The 17336-nt window shown below is 45.1% G+C and overlaps 1 protein-coding gene across 3 annotated transcripts in view; it reads right to left on the bottom strand.

The window, feature by feature from the left end:
* Positions 1-794: 794 nt before the first annotated feature.
* rarga (retinoic acid receptor gamma a) overlaps positions 795-17336 on the bottom strand; it is a 43073-nt gene continuing 26531 nt past the window's right edge. For all 3 annotated transcript variants that reach the window (XM_080496302.1, XM_080496301.1, XM_080496303.1), the window contains 7 exons: positions 7145-7293; positions 6628-6769; positions 5563-5726; positions 4875-5051; positions 4416-4620; positions 4148-4306; positions 795-3538 (listed from right to left, as the gene is read on the bottom strand). In XM_080496302.1, coding sequence (XP_080352428.1) covers positions 3171-3538; positions 4148-4306; positions 4416-4620; positions 4875-5051; positions 5563-5726; positions 6628-6769; positions 7145-7293 — 1364 coding nt within the window. In that variant the 3' untranslated portion in view covers positions 795-3170. The remainder of the gene's footprint in view (positions 3539-4147; positions 4307-4415; positions 4621-4874; positions 5052-5562; positions 5727-6627; positions 6770-7144; positions 7294-17336) is intronic.

The raw sequence follows: 17336 nt of genomic DNA, 5'->3' as shown, positions 1-17336 counted from the left end.
AACAAATAAATCATCATAGATTTACCTCTTTCCTGTTAGATCACTGCAAGACAAAAAAACTAGGGGAAAAGAGTAATAGTGTGATGACTTTTTATGCCGCCACCTGCGCCCCACTAACTGCAGAGTGAACAAATCTTAGAAATAGACCTTTATCTGATGTCCTTGTTCAGCAGGAGGCTGTGATTTATTGGGCTCTGCACCCATGACCCAACAGACCCTGCTGCTTCTCCTGCATGCAGTTCCACACTTCCACACTGCTGCATGCAGACCACCCTGCAGTCACAGTGCAGGAGCTCCCTCCACTGGCACAAGCTGGGAATGAACATCAACTCATCTGGATCAGAGTGAAGGGGTGAGACCACCAAATCCAAGGGCTTCAACGCCACACAACTCCCAATTAACCTCGCATGCATGTTTTTGGACTTTGGGGGGAAACTCGTGTACACATGTGAAGAACGTGCAAACTCCACACAGAAGGGCTCATGAACATGAACTCACAACCTTGTTTTTTCCATGATATAAAATAAAATTCTAGCTTTTGGAATCCTATTTAGATTATTTAAAATTAATTAATCTAGTCTATGCGTACAGTCTGCATTATAGCTTATTTCATATTTTAATTAGACCAAAACAATAGTTTTAATATCATAATTCTTTCTCAAAATGGAAAAAAAAGTCATGCTGAGCAAAAGCATCCCACTGACCAGATTATATTTCGTACCTAAATATTGCACTGACAAATGAACACAAGAATATAGCGCATAAAAGACTTAATGTAATAAATCACCCAACAATCTCACAAAAGTAGTTTATTGTGCCTCTTACTGTTTATATGGCTTTTTTTTTTGTATGACAAGAGTTGACATAAACAGAAGGTAGACAACACCTTGGCGAGGTTGAAAAAAACAAAAACAAAATAACATCAGACAACATAATCTCAACGTTCAGCCCGCATGACCATCACTAACATGACAGCCCAGCAGAGAGAGAAAAGATGAGGTCACCACACGAGAGCGTTTGTGTGACAGCACCATGCTGAGGACATCCACCTGACAACTGAAAATATGTCCGAGCATTCATTCATTCATTCACTCACTCACTCACTCTCACACGCACGCACGCATACACACAAATGAAGAGACCTGCCCATGCTGAGAAGATGGCTCCTCTCACTGCTACAGAAAGAACGTCCATATTGCTTCAAAGACAGAGAGCGAGAGAGAGAGCGAGAGAGAGAGAGAGAGAGAAAGAAAACCTCTGTACTGTAATTCAGCGGAGTATCCCCAGCTGATCACCCACTGTGACATTTTGGCAATAAAGAAATGATACACGAGAACACATGAACCTCCTTTCTTCTTGGTAAAGAAGTGAGAATATACACAAGAGGACAAGATGAAATAATGGCTTTTCGCGATGAGAAGGCAGTTTCCATGGATGCCAACACGAACACAGGCGGGGCAGTGTTGTTGTTTATGATGATGATGATGATGATGATGAAGACGACAATAGTCCGTCTCACGATCTGGAAACTCAAGACTGGCATCCATGCTATTTTCAGACTTTTCACCTTCTATGTACACACAGAGGGGTTGAGAATCCACACATAGTCATGAACACACATATAAATATTGCCTGTTTCTAGCGTGCCTGAAAGCAGCTAGGGTTTGGTCCTTACTGAAAAGCCCTGAGTCTGATTCCAAAATGTCTTCCATAAGGATTCCTGCTTTCGGCTTGCATATGTCTTTAATAATTTTACGGATGCATGCGACTCTACTATGTGTGGATGTTTCTGCCTGTGTTGAACGGTGGATTGATCTACTGACATCATCCGGGAGTGCTCAGAGGTTGATTGTATTCAACATGTCCGTACTGTCATCAGTACCGACATGCTCACAGAGAAATATGCCAAATGGCAGTAGCTCCACTCTTAACAAATGAGATGTGCCTTGCTTGAATAGAGGATCACAAAAGTGCTACATATACGGTCAAGTGTAAATCTCTGTTCTGGCACATCTGCTACCACGGAGCATAGAGTTGAAAATGAGTGTGTGTGTGTGTGTGTGTGTCTTTTTGTCCTATGCTTTCTTTCACACTGTGCGTGAGACTACAGGTGTGTTTTTAGAGCACGTGTGACTGAGCACTCTGCCATGAGGATTACTGGATTGAAGCTGGAGTCCCTGCCAGTAGTCAAACAAGTGCTCCAAAGATGACTTTTCCTAACTTTGGCACAAAGTTACTTGCTTCCTGCATTGACAGCATATGTTGGCTGCAATGACAGCAAAACAGAATAATGCCAATTCCCTGATAACAGAAACTGATTAAGTCACTGCAACATAACAATAGTCTTCTGGGTTGATTATCACTGACATCCACAGTGAGCCAAAGTGCTCAAAGAAGCCCGAGCTAAGCATATGTAGCTGATAAGGAAGACCCAGCCAGTTCTGATTTACCCTTCTTTCCTTATGAATATCTTCTCAGGAAAGCTCTTCAAAGAGAAAACAAAACAAAACAAAAACATCTAAAAAGAGTTCATATATAAAACCAGAATAACAAATAAAGGACAAAATATAATGGGATATAGATATGTATGGACTTATTCATAAACTGAAAAAAGGAGAAAAAACAATAATCAAAAGCAATAACCACAAAAACAAAAGATTAGCATACTCATTTTGGTTTGCCCTGTAGCATACTCTTGCTTTGTTTTGAGAAATGTGCTTGTTGTGATCCATCCGAACCAACTGTTCAGTTCTGGCATCGGCTTGGACCTTCCCCTATTCAGATATAAACAACAATAGTGGGAAAAACAGAGAAACATTTAGCTTTCTCAAAGAGGTTATGTTCTTTTTGTCACGTCAAGTCCCGTGGCGGCTTCGCCGTGAGTTCATACACGTTACAGTCGTCTCTCTTGACTCTCTGCAGTTCACTTGTCATGGACCATGTGGCCTGAGTTAAAAGTGTCTGTACACTTAAGGCTCTGCTGTGCTCCGCTGAGGAGGACACAATGATGTGCAGTAAGGAGAGAGAGAATTGGAGGGGGGGGGGGGGGGTGTGAAGGCCAGCATTTTCATGAGGTGGAGGAGTGAATGAGGTTGTGTTGTATGATTGTGTGTTTTCTGTATTTGTAAAAACTGTATGTGCTTGAATGTGTTTCGGTGTCGAATGTCTTTTTACTGCGCCCTCCCGACGAGGCCTTTCCTTGAGCCGTCTACATTATCCAGAACCCCCCAGGACTCGCCGTCACTGTCTGAGCCTCTGTCTCGCTCTTCGTCCCCAACGTCGTCGTCATCGTCTTCGTCCTCCTCCTCTGGCGACGGCTCACTGCCGTTCTCCGTCGCCCAGCTCTCGTCCTCGTCCTCGGCCTCTTGCTTCACCACCACGGCGGGCGGGGGAGGCGGCAGCGGCGGGGGCGGAGGCGGCGGGCTGTCGTTGGACTCCGTTTGGTCGTCGAAGGCCTCCGGGTTCTCCAGCATCTCCCTGATCAGAGGAGGCATTGGCCCCGGGATCTCCATCTTCAGCGTGATAGCTCTTTCTGCACCTAGAAACAAGAAATATAATGTTGATCTCAAATCCAATATCCCACACACACCCATATCTGAAAAAGAAAAGAAAAAAGTTTCCCACCCTATCCCACAAAATAATAAATAAACAGTATTGTTGCTTCCATATCAGATTATAAAAAATAAAATCTGTCTTTTACAAGTTCGACATTTAAATGCAAACAGGAAGAATAACAAATTAATCAGATATAGATTGCATAGCATGACATTCATTCAAGCAATTAAAATAAAAATACTGATAAGCAGGTGTTTCATCAATATAATTCTTTTGTATCATTATCAACCCAAAAAACATACATGCACATTAAAATCTAGGTTTACATTTATACATATACACACTCACACACATGTACAGTCAGCCTGCACATTCTTGCATTCTCTGCACATCATCTTCTTCTGCTTCTGCAGTGGTTGCTGCCCATAACTGAATTGCTTTATTCTAAAATTGTGTAATACACAAAAAGTTGCCTTGCCCGCAGAAAACACAGTAGAGAATCTAAAAGAGAAACTATGAGATTTTCAAATGCTGAAAAGTGCTTTGCTCATCACAAACTGAACTTGACACAAAAAAAAAAAGTTGTACTGACCCTTTGTACTAATTCCTCTTAGATCTGTGATCTTCATCAGCATACGAGGGAACATATGAGGTTTGTTGGGGCGGCGGCGTCGAGCGTAGATCTTGAGAGCTTCGAGCAGAGGCTCCTGCAGCTTGTCCACTTTCTGGGGCTCTTCTAGATCCATGCGGTCTGGTGAAGAACACAGAAAATATATACATTTTAAAACCAGAAATGCACAGCTTCTTTACCGGAGTTTTGGTACCCCTTAAAAAAAAAATACTATTAGAAGTTGTCGTACCTCCACAAATGAGGCAGATGGCGCTAAGGAGGCCAGTTTCTGTGTCGTCCATCTCCAGAGGAAGTAGCTGGCCAGCAAAGGCAAACACCAAGTCCGTGAGAGGTCCAAATCCTGCATTGTGCATCTGAGTGCGGTTGAGAGTCAGGCCGTCTGAGAAAGTCATAGTGTCTTGTTCCGGTGTGTAGCGTGTGCAGATTCTCAGCATCTATGAGGAGAAAGAAGAAAGGCATGCACAATTTTGTGAACAATAAGCAACATGCGATGTACAGGTGATATTGAATTAAAAAGGCGGCTGCCTTTGCTGTATATCAGTACTTAAAATGATCTGAAAAAAATCTTTCTGTGCTTCCACCTCTGGCCACCAGATGCCAGTGTACTCTCGTCTCAGTTTAGACATTTAAAGTCTCATTTACTTAGTAGATCGAGTTGAAAATCAAATAAAAGCCAGTGGCTCCTCACCAGTATGTCCAGGCAGGCCGACTTGAGCAGAGTGATTTGGTCAGCAATGGTGAGGGTGGTGAAACCCGGCAGCCGCTTGGCAAACTCAACAATCTTGATGATGCATTTGGTGGAGAGCTCACTGAACTTGTCCCATAGTCCCAGATCCAGCTGGACACGGTGGTCTGAGCTGGAGTTCTGAACACACACACACAAAAACACCTTTCAGCTGCGCAATGTCTAACCAGACGAGTTGTGCAATGCCTGTTTGGACCAGTGTGTCTGACACTCACAATACATTTCCATTTTACATCAATCAAGGAAAAAAAGACATCCATTTACATGTTGCATCAATCATTCAGAGGCCACACAGATGGCTTAATGGGGAACTGAATTAGTTAAGCCACCACTATGTTGGGAAAGCTACGGTGAATTTACGTCTTTGCATGCAATCCGGGAGCGCTGTGACGGCATAGTTCCAACAATGTTGCCATACACAGCGTGGGTGCAGAGCGGAGTTTCACAAGTGTGTGTGTGTGTGTGTGTGTGTGTGTGTGTGTGTGTGTGTGTGTGTGTGTGTGTGTGTGTGTGTGTGTGTGTGTGTGTGTGTGTGTGTGTGTGTGTGTGTGTGTGTGTGTGTGTGTGTGTGTGTGTGTGTGTGTGTGTGTGTGTGTGTGTGTGTGTGTGTGTGTGTGTGTGTGTCTCTTACGGTGGTGTATTTGCCCAGTTGGCAAAGTGACGGGAAGGTTTCTTGGTGAGCTTTGCTGACTTTATTGACCAGCTCCTCGAGCTCTCCGCTCAGCTCGTAGCTCTCGGGAAGCACCACCTCCTCCTTCACGTCCTTCTTCTTCTTGTTTCTGTCATTACGCACCGCTGAAAAACAATATTGAAACACAGCAGTTAGTAAAAAAAACAAAAAAAACCTTTCTGAGATCACCTACAGAAGGCTGATTTCTGCTCAACGTGACAGGATTTTGTTTTTCAACACCATGTTGCATTTGAATGGAGTTGCCAGAACCCATGTCTCCTACCTGCATAAACATATGCCTCCGTATGATCACCTGCTTGCTTCCTTGTCAATCTCTCTATCCACTTGACCAGTGCACATGAGCCCGTCAAGCTCTCGCCCTCCTCTCCCTCTTCTCCTCCTCCACCTCCTCCTCCTCCCATACTTTCCTTCCTCTCAGGATATCCAGTAATAGCAAAGGCACAATGTGATCCCGGTCTTAACACACATCCCACACAAACATTACACCCACATACATGTCCCACAGGATCTGTTGAAGGGCAAGACACTGTGCCACTTACACACAAGCGATCTGCACACAAGGTCGAACCAAAAGGGCATCAGTTTGTTTGGTTTTTTTTCCAATTCTCTACTCGGCACAAATTCTGCCAGCAAAACAGTACTGGCAGATTTAACAAAATAATTTAAATCATCTTTTCCATGTGTTGTCTTTATGAATGGAAGCAGTGTCTTGTCTGGCTAGAAGGGTGAGGTTTTTGTGGTAAAACAGGAAGTCAGATTCATTTTGCACAGCCATCAGTCACATGATTGGGACAGTGCCCGGCCTCGCCCAGATCACCACTCCTCGTAGGCTCATCATCTGCTCCGGCTGAACACTTTCCCAGCCTCTCTGACTAAACAGTAATAGGCTCATTACAGAATCTTAAATCTGCAGTCCTTTTGTCTGAAGACTAACATGATCCTGGGCGTGGAAATAATAGATGGTTTGTGTTTTTAAATTGCATCTTTATCTGCCTGAGGGCTCACCTTCCTTGGACATGCCGACCTCGAAGCACTTCTGAAGCCTGCAGTACTGGCAGCGGTTGCGTGTGACCTTGTTAATCTGACAGTTCTTGTCTCGGTGGCAGGTGTACACCATGTTCTTCTGGATACTGCGACGGAAGAAGCCCTGGAGCATCAGGAAGCAAGAGACAAAAGGGGAGAGGGTGAGACGGAGGGGCAGAGAGAGAGTAATATCATTATCAAATAGAGGACGTGACATTTAACTGTTTCTGTCTCAAAGTCGCCCATCTTTCACCTCCTCCAAGCTGAATGAAAGTCCCGCAATTTTACGTTTCTATGGGCTCCTTGATGATGATGATGATGAATCAATTTCCACACTTAACTATGTTTCTCCTGCGTGCAACACATTGCCTGCAGGGCTTTTTACTTTTTAATTGAATCGCAGTCGTGCAATCCTGCATTTTCTATGCATTTTTAATGGATGCATCTAATAAATCTCAGGGAACACGGAGCTCAAAAGCTTCTGGCTGGTTCTTCTCACCTTGCATCCCTCGCAGGAACTGACCCCGTAGTGGTACCCTGAGGACTTATCCTGGCACACGAAACAGGGCTTGTATATGCGGGGTGGGGGAGGTGGAGATGGAGAACTGGGTACCATCTCCTCCGAGCTGGTACTCTGTGTCTCCACCGCTGTTCAGAGAGAAAAAGAAAGAGACAACACAGCACATGAGCTTACAAATTGTCACAAATCCTTGTCCCACACCGCTACTGTTCAGTTTATACATTCCTCACATACACTGCTGACTGAGATGTGGACAGAGTGTGTTCAACTCCATTCACGTGGAATATGATGGATGAGAGCAGTTGTTTTTTTTCCACCCAGTTTTGTCATTTGATTTGCGTGGCCACCTGACCGACAGGTTCCCTGAAGAAGAAGCAACAGAGTGAGCTGTTGAACACCAAGAGCGAAAGCTGGCTCTTCCTCATTCCTCAGGCAGACAACCAGGCATATGGACAGCTTGTGAGCACAGCGCAGCCACATGACAAACGCTGAGGCACGCGGAGCTGATGTAAGGCTCCGTTTCTACCTTTCAAAACTCGGCTATGGCTGTGACGTCAGCGCGTTTTTCCAGTCGCATACTTGCTATGGTACATTACACTTCATTATATTCCAAAGTGGACCCCGTATAGGCCCTTTTGAATGCTGGAGTGTGCAGAGTATGGATTCCATACTTCCCCTGAGAAACTTAAGCTGCTGCAGACATATAGGACCAGACCCTCGTCACACATGCTCGCCTGCACAAAATCACAGACACACATGTGCTGCCCCCCACCTCCCTCCCTCACACATACATACACACTTACACACACTTTCACCCTTGGTCACCCCTTAACTTCGACCCCCTCCAACTCTGCATCCCACCACCCCCTGACACACAAACCCTATTTTTCTCTTGTTTCCTGGCCCTAAATTCCTCAGTGCAGCCCTGCCAGGTTTTAACAGAGGCCTAGGCTCGTAAGGCGGCCTATAAAGGCAGTCTCATGGCTGGACTGGAGGCCCCAGCCCGGCTGGCCTGCACTTTATTGGGACTCGGTCACCTTGGGCAGCTATTCACACCACCAGCTGTAGCTCCCAGCCCATAAAAAAAAGCCAATCATAAAATAAAAAACAGGGAGGCTTTAAAATTCAAACTTTTACAGCCCCCACCTCCCCCTAGCACCTTCAATGGAAAGCACAGAGGGCTTGCCTAAACTTAACCTACAATGCCCCCCTCCTTCCCTCTCTCACACCCAAGGCTGAGGCAAAAACCACCAGCTTGGCTTTTTACAAGAGTTGGGAGACTTCAAAAAGAAGAAAAAGGGGGCGTAAAAGGAGGAATTTGATAGAAAACAGAGAAAGGGGCAGAGGGGGGAAAGGGAGAGGAGAGGACACAGTTGCTCCTGAGGGCAAATCTTGTTCAAGACCAAGTTGACCATTACCGCCACCTCTGCCCCCTCCGCTCTGACTGGCCTGCTCATTAATGACAGTAACAGAAATATGTCAGACATTTTTCATTTGTTGCCTGCTGGTCAAACATCTGTTTTTCATATGTATTTTTTTTATATTTGACTCTTCAGAATCCGCATTGAAATTCCTCCTTTGAAAGTCTCACTTTGCTGGAGGCAAAGATGTTTTCCATTAGTTTTTTTTTTTTTTTTTTCAATCCCGAAGCCAAATGTGCAAATCAATCTAGAACCTGAAGTTTACACCCACTGAATGTTTTCTGCAGCAGTTCTCATATCTCCTTGGCCAGAAAGTAACAAAACTGTGGGGTCAAAGGGAGAGCAGAAACCCTCTGAACGTGCCATGAACCACTGTGTTTATGCAATAACAGCAGCAAATGAGGCTCCAGACCAAGCGCTGACAACCTCTTAGAAGAGGACAAACCATATGTGGCGTCAAGCAACGAACACTGACTGACACTGTCTAAATGGATAAAGAAAGCGGGGCAAAATAGAGAAAGTCCATTCTGGAGAAAACTCTGACAGCGGCGATGGACAAAATTCACAAGCCTCTGTCAACACACCGAACAAGGTTTCTACCAGAGAACATGACTCCTGAACCCGCCTCCCAGACTTTTCCTCATTCAGCATTCTCCATCCAAATCGCCTGCACCACTTACCCCAGGGCGCCACAGTGAGAGGGCCCATTCAGGCAGCCACCAGGAGCCCCCTTTTCCCAGTCCCTTCAACTCAGCTCATCACTGTTTAGAAAACAAAGCCCTGTGAAATGAGAGGCCCTCCTTATCAGCGCTTTGAGGCCCAGGGCACCATTTGCATGACAATCTGCTGGCCGCGGCCTGTGAGCTGATGACGGACAGATGAGAGTACGGGGATAGGTGGGTGGCTGCTGTTGTTGGGGGAGGAGACGAGGACAAGAGAGTCAAGAAGAAAGGATAGTTAAGTTATCAGTAGCCTGTTCGCTTCCTGCTCAGTATCAGTTTACTCCCTAATCCCTTGTTGCAATGCTCTCTGTGCACAAATGGCCCAGCTGCACTGACCAGGCCTAATCCTCAGGACTCATACCCACACAGATACCATTCAGTAGCCACAATATACACACATAAGGACATACACCCACACAACCCCCCCCCCCCCCCCCCCCCCCCCCAACAAACATTACACTGAAAGGTTTCAGCCTGAGCGGGATGTGCAGCACATCATTCGCTACAACCTCATTAGATGTGAAATGTAACTGCATGGGCCAGAAATAGCTGTTCAGCTGAAGGTGACTTCAACTAGGTCAATTGCATTAAATTCTAGGTCAAGTCAACGGGGCCAATCAACGTCCCTCTAGGATCAAACAGATACAATAGAGGAGAAGAGAGGAAAAAATGATAAAATGGAAAAACAAGGAACTTTCAGGCGAAGCTGCCTGCTGTTCTGTCAACTGGAAATGGGAGTGCTTCTAATGTATGTGAGTAAAGACATGACTCTGCAGCTCCTGCTTTGTGTTGCAACACACTCCTTTAACTGAGCAGCATATGACATTCTGGCAGTGTAACAACTATTCTTTCACAACAGGACTGCAGATTTTGTCTACGTGACTCGTCTGGGTGATTGAATGCTCAGTGAGACACTCTTCCTGAGGTCAAGCTTTACCATGAGAGACTGAAAGCAGTAGGTGCTTCCTCCTGAGGAGAGCACACAATCAAGACCAATAGGAATCTGTAGGTATATACTGTACAAACATATTTTTTGTGTTAGTGCCATTTTTGTGTGAGACTACAGTGGTGCTGTTGCTCTTCTTCAGTCTGTCCATTTATCCAGCCTATATTTCACTTGCAAATACGGAACTACTTGTAACAGTGCACCAGCTCTCGTGTTCCCCATTAAAATATCCTCCTGTGAGTGAGTGAGTTAGTGAGTGAGTGTGTGGTTCATTCTGTTGATGTTTTTTTTTCTTTCTTTGTTGCCGTTTGTGTTACGTTGCAAGCAGGGGCATGCCGAGCCTTTGTCTTCAACTTTACCTTCATTAACCAGGCTGCAAAGCTTGCGTGCTCTTGTCGGACACACTGAGCACGAAAAAGAGTGTGAGACTTTGGGAGAGAGGGGCACACAGGAGGGCTCGCTGTGAAAAGAGGGGTGGGTACTGGGCAGACAGTAGTGGCAGAAGGACAGCAGATTGAGAGAGGATGGTGAACAGTGGGCCGGGAGAATTGCTGGCACACTAGGTGGGGCCTTTGAGGGTGCGCTTGGCCCTCTACACCGTGACAGAGGCTGCTGCGCCGTGGGGGAGCTGACAGAGTGACCATCGGCACACCGACAGATTTCCATGAAGAAGTAGGCTTCGTGAAAGAGGAAAAGAAAGTACCACGCCCCTGTCAGTGGTGCCAGCACACGTCACTCTTCTCTCGGTTTCTCTGCCCACATCTTCCTGCCATCACTCGGAGGCTTCTGCTACGAGGTCCCACACAACAGGCGCGTTTCCTTCCTCTTTTCAGTACCAGTCTTTCCGGAGGATCTCCGTCACTGCTTTTGTGGCCACTTCTTTGTGTCCCATACTGTTGCACCTTCTTGCATGTGCTCTCATATCCCAGAGGTCAAATAATACTGCTACTCTGTGCAAGCTCAGTTGCACATTGGTTGAGTCACCTGCAGCATTCAAGTGGGAGGTCTACCCAGTCCCTATTGTGTGAGTTACACAAGCACTCACAATGGTATGGCAGGAGAAAGAAATAAAGAAAGAAACACTGGGAGGAATTTCTGAGTGTGTTGACAAGGAAGAGGGGGGGGGGGGGGGTGCTTTATTAAAGGTGCTGAGCTGCAGCAACGCCTTTCAACAGCTGTTAGAAAGCTCATTACCTGAGCTCCTACGGACAGACATGCTCACTCGCATGCCTGTAAAGAGGCCCCGCTAAGCAACCACTCGTTTGAAACAAGGTGTACGAGAAAACTCGGGCGCCTACCAGGCTCCGGTTGGAGCGCTGAATATAACCCAAAGCTGGCAAGACATTAAGACTCAAACACACTCCTCCAGGAATTTTCACCCTCCTGTTAGAACCAGCAGAAAGTCATGAAACACATTCACGATGGACACTTTCGATCTGTGGCAGACACGCAAGACAAAAATGTTTTCCCTCCCACAGTTAGAAAATGACACTGTAGCACAGTGTACACACACACACACACACACACACACACACACACACACACACACACACACACACACACACACACACACACACACACACACACACACACACACACACACACACACACACACACACCTCATAATGTAAAGTGTACGGGTAGACCGGACCAGGAAAGGCAGCAGGTGGGACAAGCATGTATCCTCGGGGCACATTTAAAAAGTGGAATTACCCTTGCAGTCTGGTGGTGCTCTCAAAACACCCTTTCTTCTTTACAGCACCTCATAAAGGGCCTTTTGATATTTTCTTGATGGAGTCAGCCAAGCCAACATTTGGCAGCTTGCACCCCCCTTTTCCTACACCACACAACCCCGTCAAGAAACACACAAGTTGGCTTCAAACGGACAAACTTGTCCAGTAAACTGCGTGTCCCCCGTGAACTCAAGTTTCCTTCAAATGTCCTTGTGTAAAACCTGATGAAGGAGGTATAAGAAACGGAGGGGAAAATATAATATAAAGGAGCTCAGTCAGTAGGCTTTTATGACCATTGCAGGAAAAATCAGTGAGTTCAAGTGCAGATCTGTGGAAAAAAAAAAAACGAGCCCCCCTCCCAATTCCCGCAGTGAGCTCCAGCTGACACTTCATCTGCCCACCAGAAGACGGGGAGAAACACAGCTCACCTCCAGTGACTGGAGAGTGAACCTAAACCTGGCAATCCGGCACAGGCTTGGGCCATTGATCATGTCAAGTAGTCAGGACAAGTCACGGGCAGGCGAGGAAGCAGACAGAGAGCAGGCAGCCGAGGTGAGGAGAGAGGAGAGGGGAGAGAGCCGTCATCGAGGGAAACCCTGAGTCTTTGATCCTCGGGTTGTTTCTCGTCCTCCCAGACTTCCTCTCGCCATCTGTAGCCCTGGCTCTCACCTGTCTGTCTCTGGCAAGGCCACGAGAGCTCGTTCAATTGCTATTGCTTCCTCCCCACAACAATAGAAACCTACAAAAGTAGAAGTAGCCTGGCCGAGGCTGCAGCCCCGCTCTGCGAGAGGAAGTGAGGGGAAAGGAGGATAACGTAAACAACAACAGTAGTATTCACTCTGGCACATTGGGGAAGCACCAGAAACCAACACGTGCAAAGGCAAACCTACAATTGAGTGGAACAAGTATACCCACAGGTTGTAGTGCACATTTCTCTCCCACTCAACATGCAAATTTGCATGCCAAAAACTTTGTACACACTGCATAAACCTTCTTTGCCTAGCGGCAGCTCAGGGATTCATTAAAGCGCTCTAAGTTTAACTGTCTGCCTTTGTTGATGGCTCTGCTACATTAATGCAGTCATTCAGGAGGGCTCTGCAGGCTCATAAAAACTAAATTGCAGAGGAAAGTACGCAAGATCAATAACAGCAGAGCAGCCAAACATCACTTCCTGGTGTGAGTGAATAAAAGTTCAAGTAAGTGGTGATTTTGGAAACACTGGCAATACCCTAAAACTGGCACACAGAACTGTGGTAATATCAGTTTTACAAATTACCCTGAGAAACTTCTGCTTTGAGTTGTTGAGTGGGTAGTGATGCATATCGAGAGTTTTTCACTTTTGCTTGGCAACCAACCACCAACAGGTTGCCCAACTTTGCGTCAGGGCGGAGTCCATCAGTGCAGAAATGAGACGGAGCCATACCCTGATTCATTTCCTTCTGTGGCTGTTTGTACAGATGTCAGAAGAGGAAACTCCACATAAGGGTAATAAATGAGGCAGTAATGTCATGTTTTGACACTTTGACATATAACCATTGTGGGATGACTAACACATCCTCCAAAAAAAGTTAGCCGATTCAGTCAGCTATACAATCAATAGTGTAACCTGATGGCATTCAACAGTCCCAAACAAGGCATAAATCACTGACAATAGCCCTTAACTAATTTGCTGAGGTGTTTCCTGACTAACTGGTTGTGCCTATGTCTGTTTGTGTGTCTCTATGTCTAATTTGGAAACTGTCAGACATTCATACAGAGGAGCAGGAGCAGCTAAATGCAGGCCTAATGACTGGACAGGGTAGCCACAACTCCATCACTCACATGACACGTTACAGCGGATACACGACTTTAAAATGTTCCAGTTTGTTGGCATCAAAATGTAATTTAACTATTTATTTTCCTCCTGGAAGCCCTCTTCCCTCATAGCTATTAACATACCTTAGCAAATGTGTCTTACTTGTATCCGTGCAAGCCAAAAAAGCCAGTACAGAGAAAGTATTCTTGTGAGAACGATGAAGAGTGATGAAAGAAAAGAGCCATCTATCCCTTCATCCAAGATAAATAAATCCCAAATCAGGCTAAAACAGAAACGGAAAAATAAAATAAACAATCTCTAAAGCAGATGACTGTTGTGGACACATGCGCACAGCGAACGGAAAAAAGGAAAAAAAAAACGTATGGCCTGAGAGTCCTGACAGCAGGATGGAGAAAAACCTGATTACTGACCAGCTGCGAGTAAAGTTGTCAAGATGCAAACACATTCTACCGTTTCCTGCCTTAACCTAATCGCTCCAAGTAACCTGGTTTTAATGAGCGCATACAAACATAAACATGGACTCGTTTTTTTTTTTTTTTTTTTTTTTTCTTCCGTCGGCATTCATCTTCTCCACTGTAAGAAGCCGTCAACCATCAGTTCCGCACAAAGTTACAAGCATTTCAGTACACACACACCTGTTCCTCCTCAGAGATCACACAGGCAAAGTATACACACACGGAAATGGGCATGTGGACACAAAAAACAAATGAACTAATGCAAGTATATACAAATGAACTCATGCATCACTCCTAGAAAGATGGTCATGGCAGTTGCACATCCGCACATTGGCAGAATTTGACTAATGTCAGAGGGAAAACAATGCCAATTGGCCTCCTTTCCCTCAGTCGTCCCCTCCTTCCTCTCAAAACTCCTCTTCCATCACTCTCCACCCGTGGGCCCAGATAATGGCTAAACTACACGGGCCGCTCACCACTCCCTGCCAAACACTGTCGGCTGCGTAAACACAAACCCATTCACTAACACACACACACACGGAGGGAGGACAGTCAGGCTCGTCTGGGTTCCCTGTCTGAGGCATTTTGCTTCTCATAACACCGAGTCCACCATAGCAACACTCGAGCCAAGCCGTCAGTCAATAACACGGTGGTAACAGAACCTTACTCTCCACATGCAGCTCACGCACGGCTCCAGACTGACATGCACATGCACCTATATATGCTATTAGCAAATATACACGTGCAGGGCTGCATCACACGCTCAACAATGGGACAATAAAGCCTCTCTCAGGTGAATGCATCAGTACAGCGCATGCACATTCGCACATAGTTTTCCCAATTGCCCACGCCTTTGTACAAGAGAAAATGTGTTTGGCAGACAGAGCTGTTCTCAGCAAACAGCTACAATAGCAGCAGCCATACATGGGTGTTAGGGTGGGCAGCCACAATACTTCTGTGACCAGCAGGCTCTTATGAAAGACTCACAAATGTCCCACATTTTCAGCTCAGTTAGCGTTTATACAGAGAGGCAGGCCGCTGGCTTTAGTTGCCTCATTCACAGCCACTTTGATTATGCCGGGGACCAATAACAAGTGATTCGGATTCCTTGTTCGACAACTTGTCAAATGCTAACAAAGAAATTCACTCAGGAGGAGAAGGAAAACACAGACAGCCAGGCTGAGGGGACAGATTCAGTCGCTGCATGGCAGGCTGATGAGTTTTATTTACAGTGGTGTGACTGACGCTGCTGAGGGGCTATAAACTGCTATTAGAGCTGAGCTGGATTCCAACACAGGCTTGAGGAATCCAGGCTGGCACATTGTCTGTCTTTGGATTTGACACAGCAGTCTGGGTGCCCAACGTCAACCAAACAGACATGTAAACACTACATACATTGGCATATAGGAGTTCACATACAGATCCCACACACACACAGGCTCAAGCTGACACTCTCTTTTTCTAATGCATAAGCAAAAACCACACATGAAAGGAGGCTTGTGGAAGAAAGTTTAAGCAACTGCTATGACTGAATCAGTTTATTTATAGTCAGCACACCACCTTTTAATGGGTTCAGCTATTCCTGCAGGGCTGAGCGAGATCTGTGAACAAGGTGCTGTGATACTGTGCACAAGTTGGTCTTATATTGCAAACTCAAACCTATAATGTCTACTCTTTTTAATCATATATTACCATTTTCACCAGGACATTCCATTGTGATTAAGCTTTCTTTTGGAAGGAGGCCGGAACATGGTCGCTGTCATCATAAAAAATGAGATGGAATTAAAGTGGACAAATCATGTTTAAGCAGTACAATAAATAACGTTTTAGGTTTTCTGGATTGAGATGATTTTACAACCAAGGTACAGAGTAGAGGGAGAGGAATTTTTTTCCTGAATCCATTAAAAAAAAAAAAAAAAAAAGTTATATAGTAGTATACTGTGACATTGATGCAATGTCATACATTTAATAATTTAGGGGGAAAAATTAGGAATCAGCTTTGTTCACTGCACATAAAAAGTCTGTCGGCACAAAAAAAAATGTTTTATTATGCAATACAATCAGTACTTCTAAGTAAAGAAAACACTCTTTTAAAACACTACAATGCTGTTGCAGCTGTACTTTCTTCTTTTTTTTTTTTTTTTTTTTTTAAAGATAAACAACAGTGAGGTTTGGAGATTGAAAGAAAAAAAAATAGACTCGTCTCACTTTTTCCAAACACTGTTTTTAGTTCCTCTGTTGAGTGAAAAGTGAAGGTTATTCCCTCAGTCATATCAATTACGTCTCAATGACCTTGGACCAGCGTAAGCGTTTAAACTTCAGCACACATTGTTTTGATATAATCTCAAAGTGATCAGCAAGATTTATACCTATACGACACAAGGAACAATTTCTCATTAGAACAGCAACCATGGTGCTTGAGGTCTCCTTCATTCTCCCACATGCACACCACCCCCTAACCAAGATACCACTATCCATTCCCAGTCCTGCCCCCTCAGGCATTCTAATCTTTTAATTGAATCTTTTGTAATTATAATGAAATAACTGCAGACTTCTATCAGGGAGAAAATGATCGGGCCAGAATGTGCCAGCGGTCACAGGAAGCTCTTAATTCTCTGCCAATGCTGCAGAGATATATACCCCCATTTCAATTAGCTCCTCGATTCACATTTGAACAGCACATTAAGGCAAAACAAAGAGACGTGTGTGTGTGTGTGTGTGTGTGTGTGTGTGTGTGTGTGTGTGTGTGTGTGTGTGTGTGTGTGTGTGTGTGTGTGTGTGTGTGTGTGTGTGTGTGTGTGTGTGTGTGTGTGTGTGTGTGTGTGTGTGTGTGTGTGTGTGTGTCACTACACACATAGTGACAAATTACTCTGGCAATTTGTTACTGTGGTGTCAGGCTCTTGTGTGTATCACTTGTGAAAATCACAATTAATATCCAAACTGGGCTCAAAAACCTGGAGCTACCAGTGTGTTTTAGTGAGAAAAACACACTTTTCCCTTCTTGTGACCCTGGAGAACTCCTAATTGTAATTGCCTCATTTTTCTAAACAAATGAACATTGACAGAGAGGGGATTGGT

This window comes from Blennius ocellaris (genome assembly GCF_963422515.1).
Source record: "Blennius ocellaris genome assembly, chromosome: 5".
NCBI lineage: Eukaryota > Metazoa > Chordata > Actinopteri > Blenniiformes > Blenniidae > Blennius > Blennius ocellaris.
The sequence above is the reverse complement of the archived record's forward strand: the minus strand, read 5'-3'. Positions and strand labels throughout refer to the sequence as shown.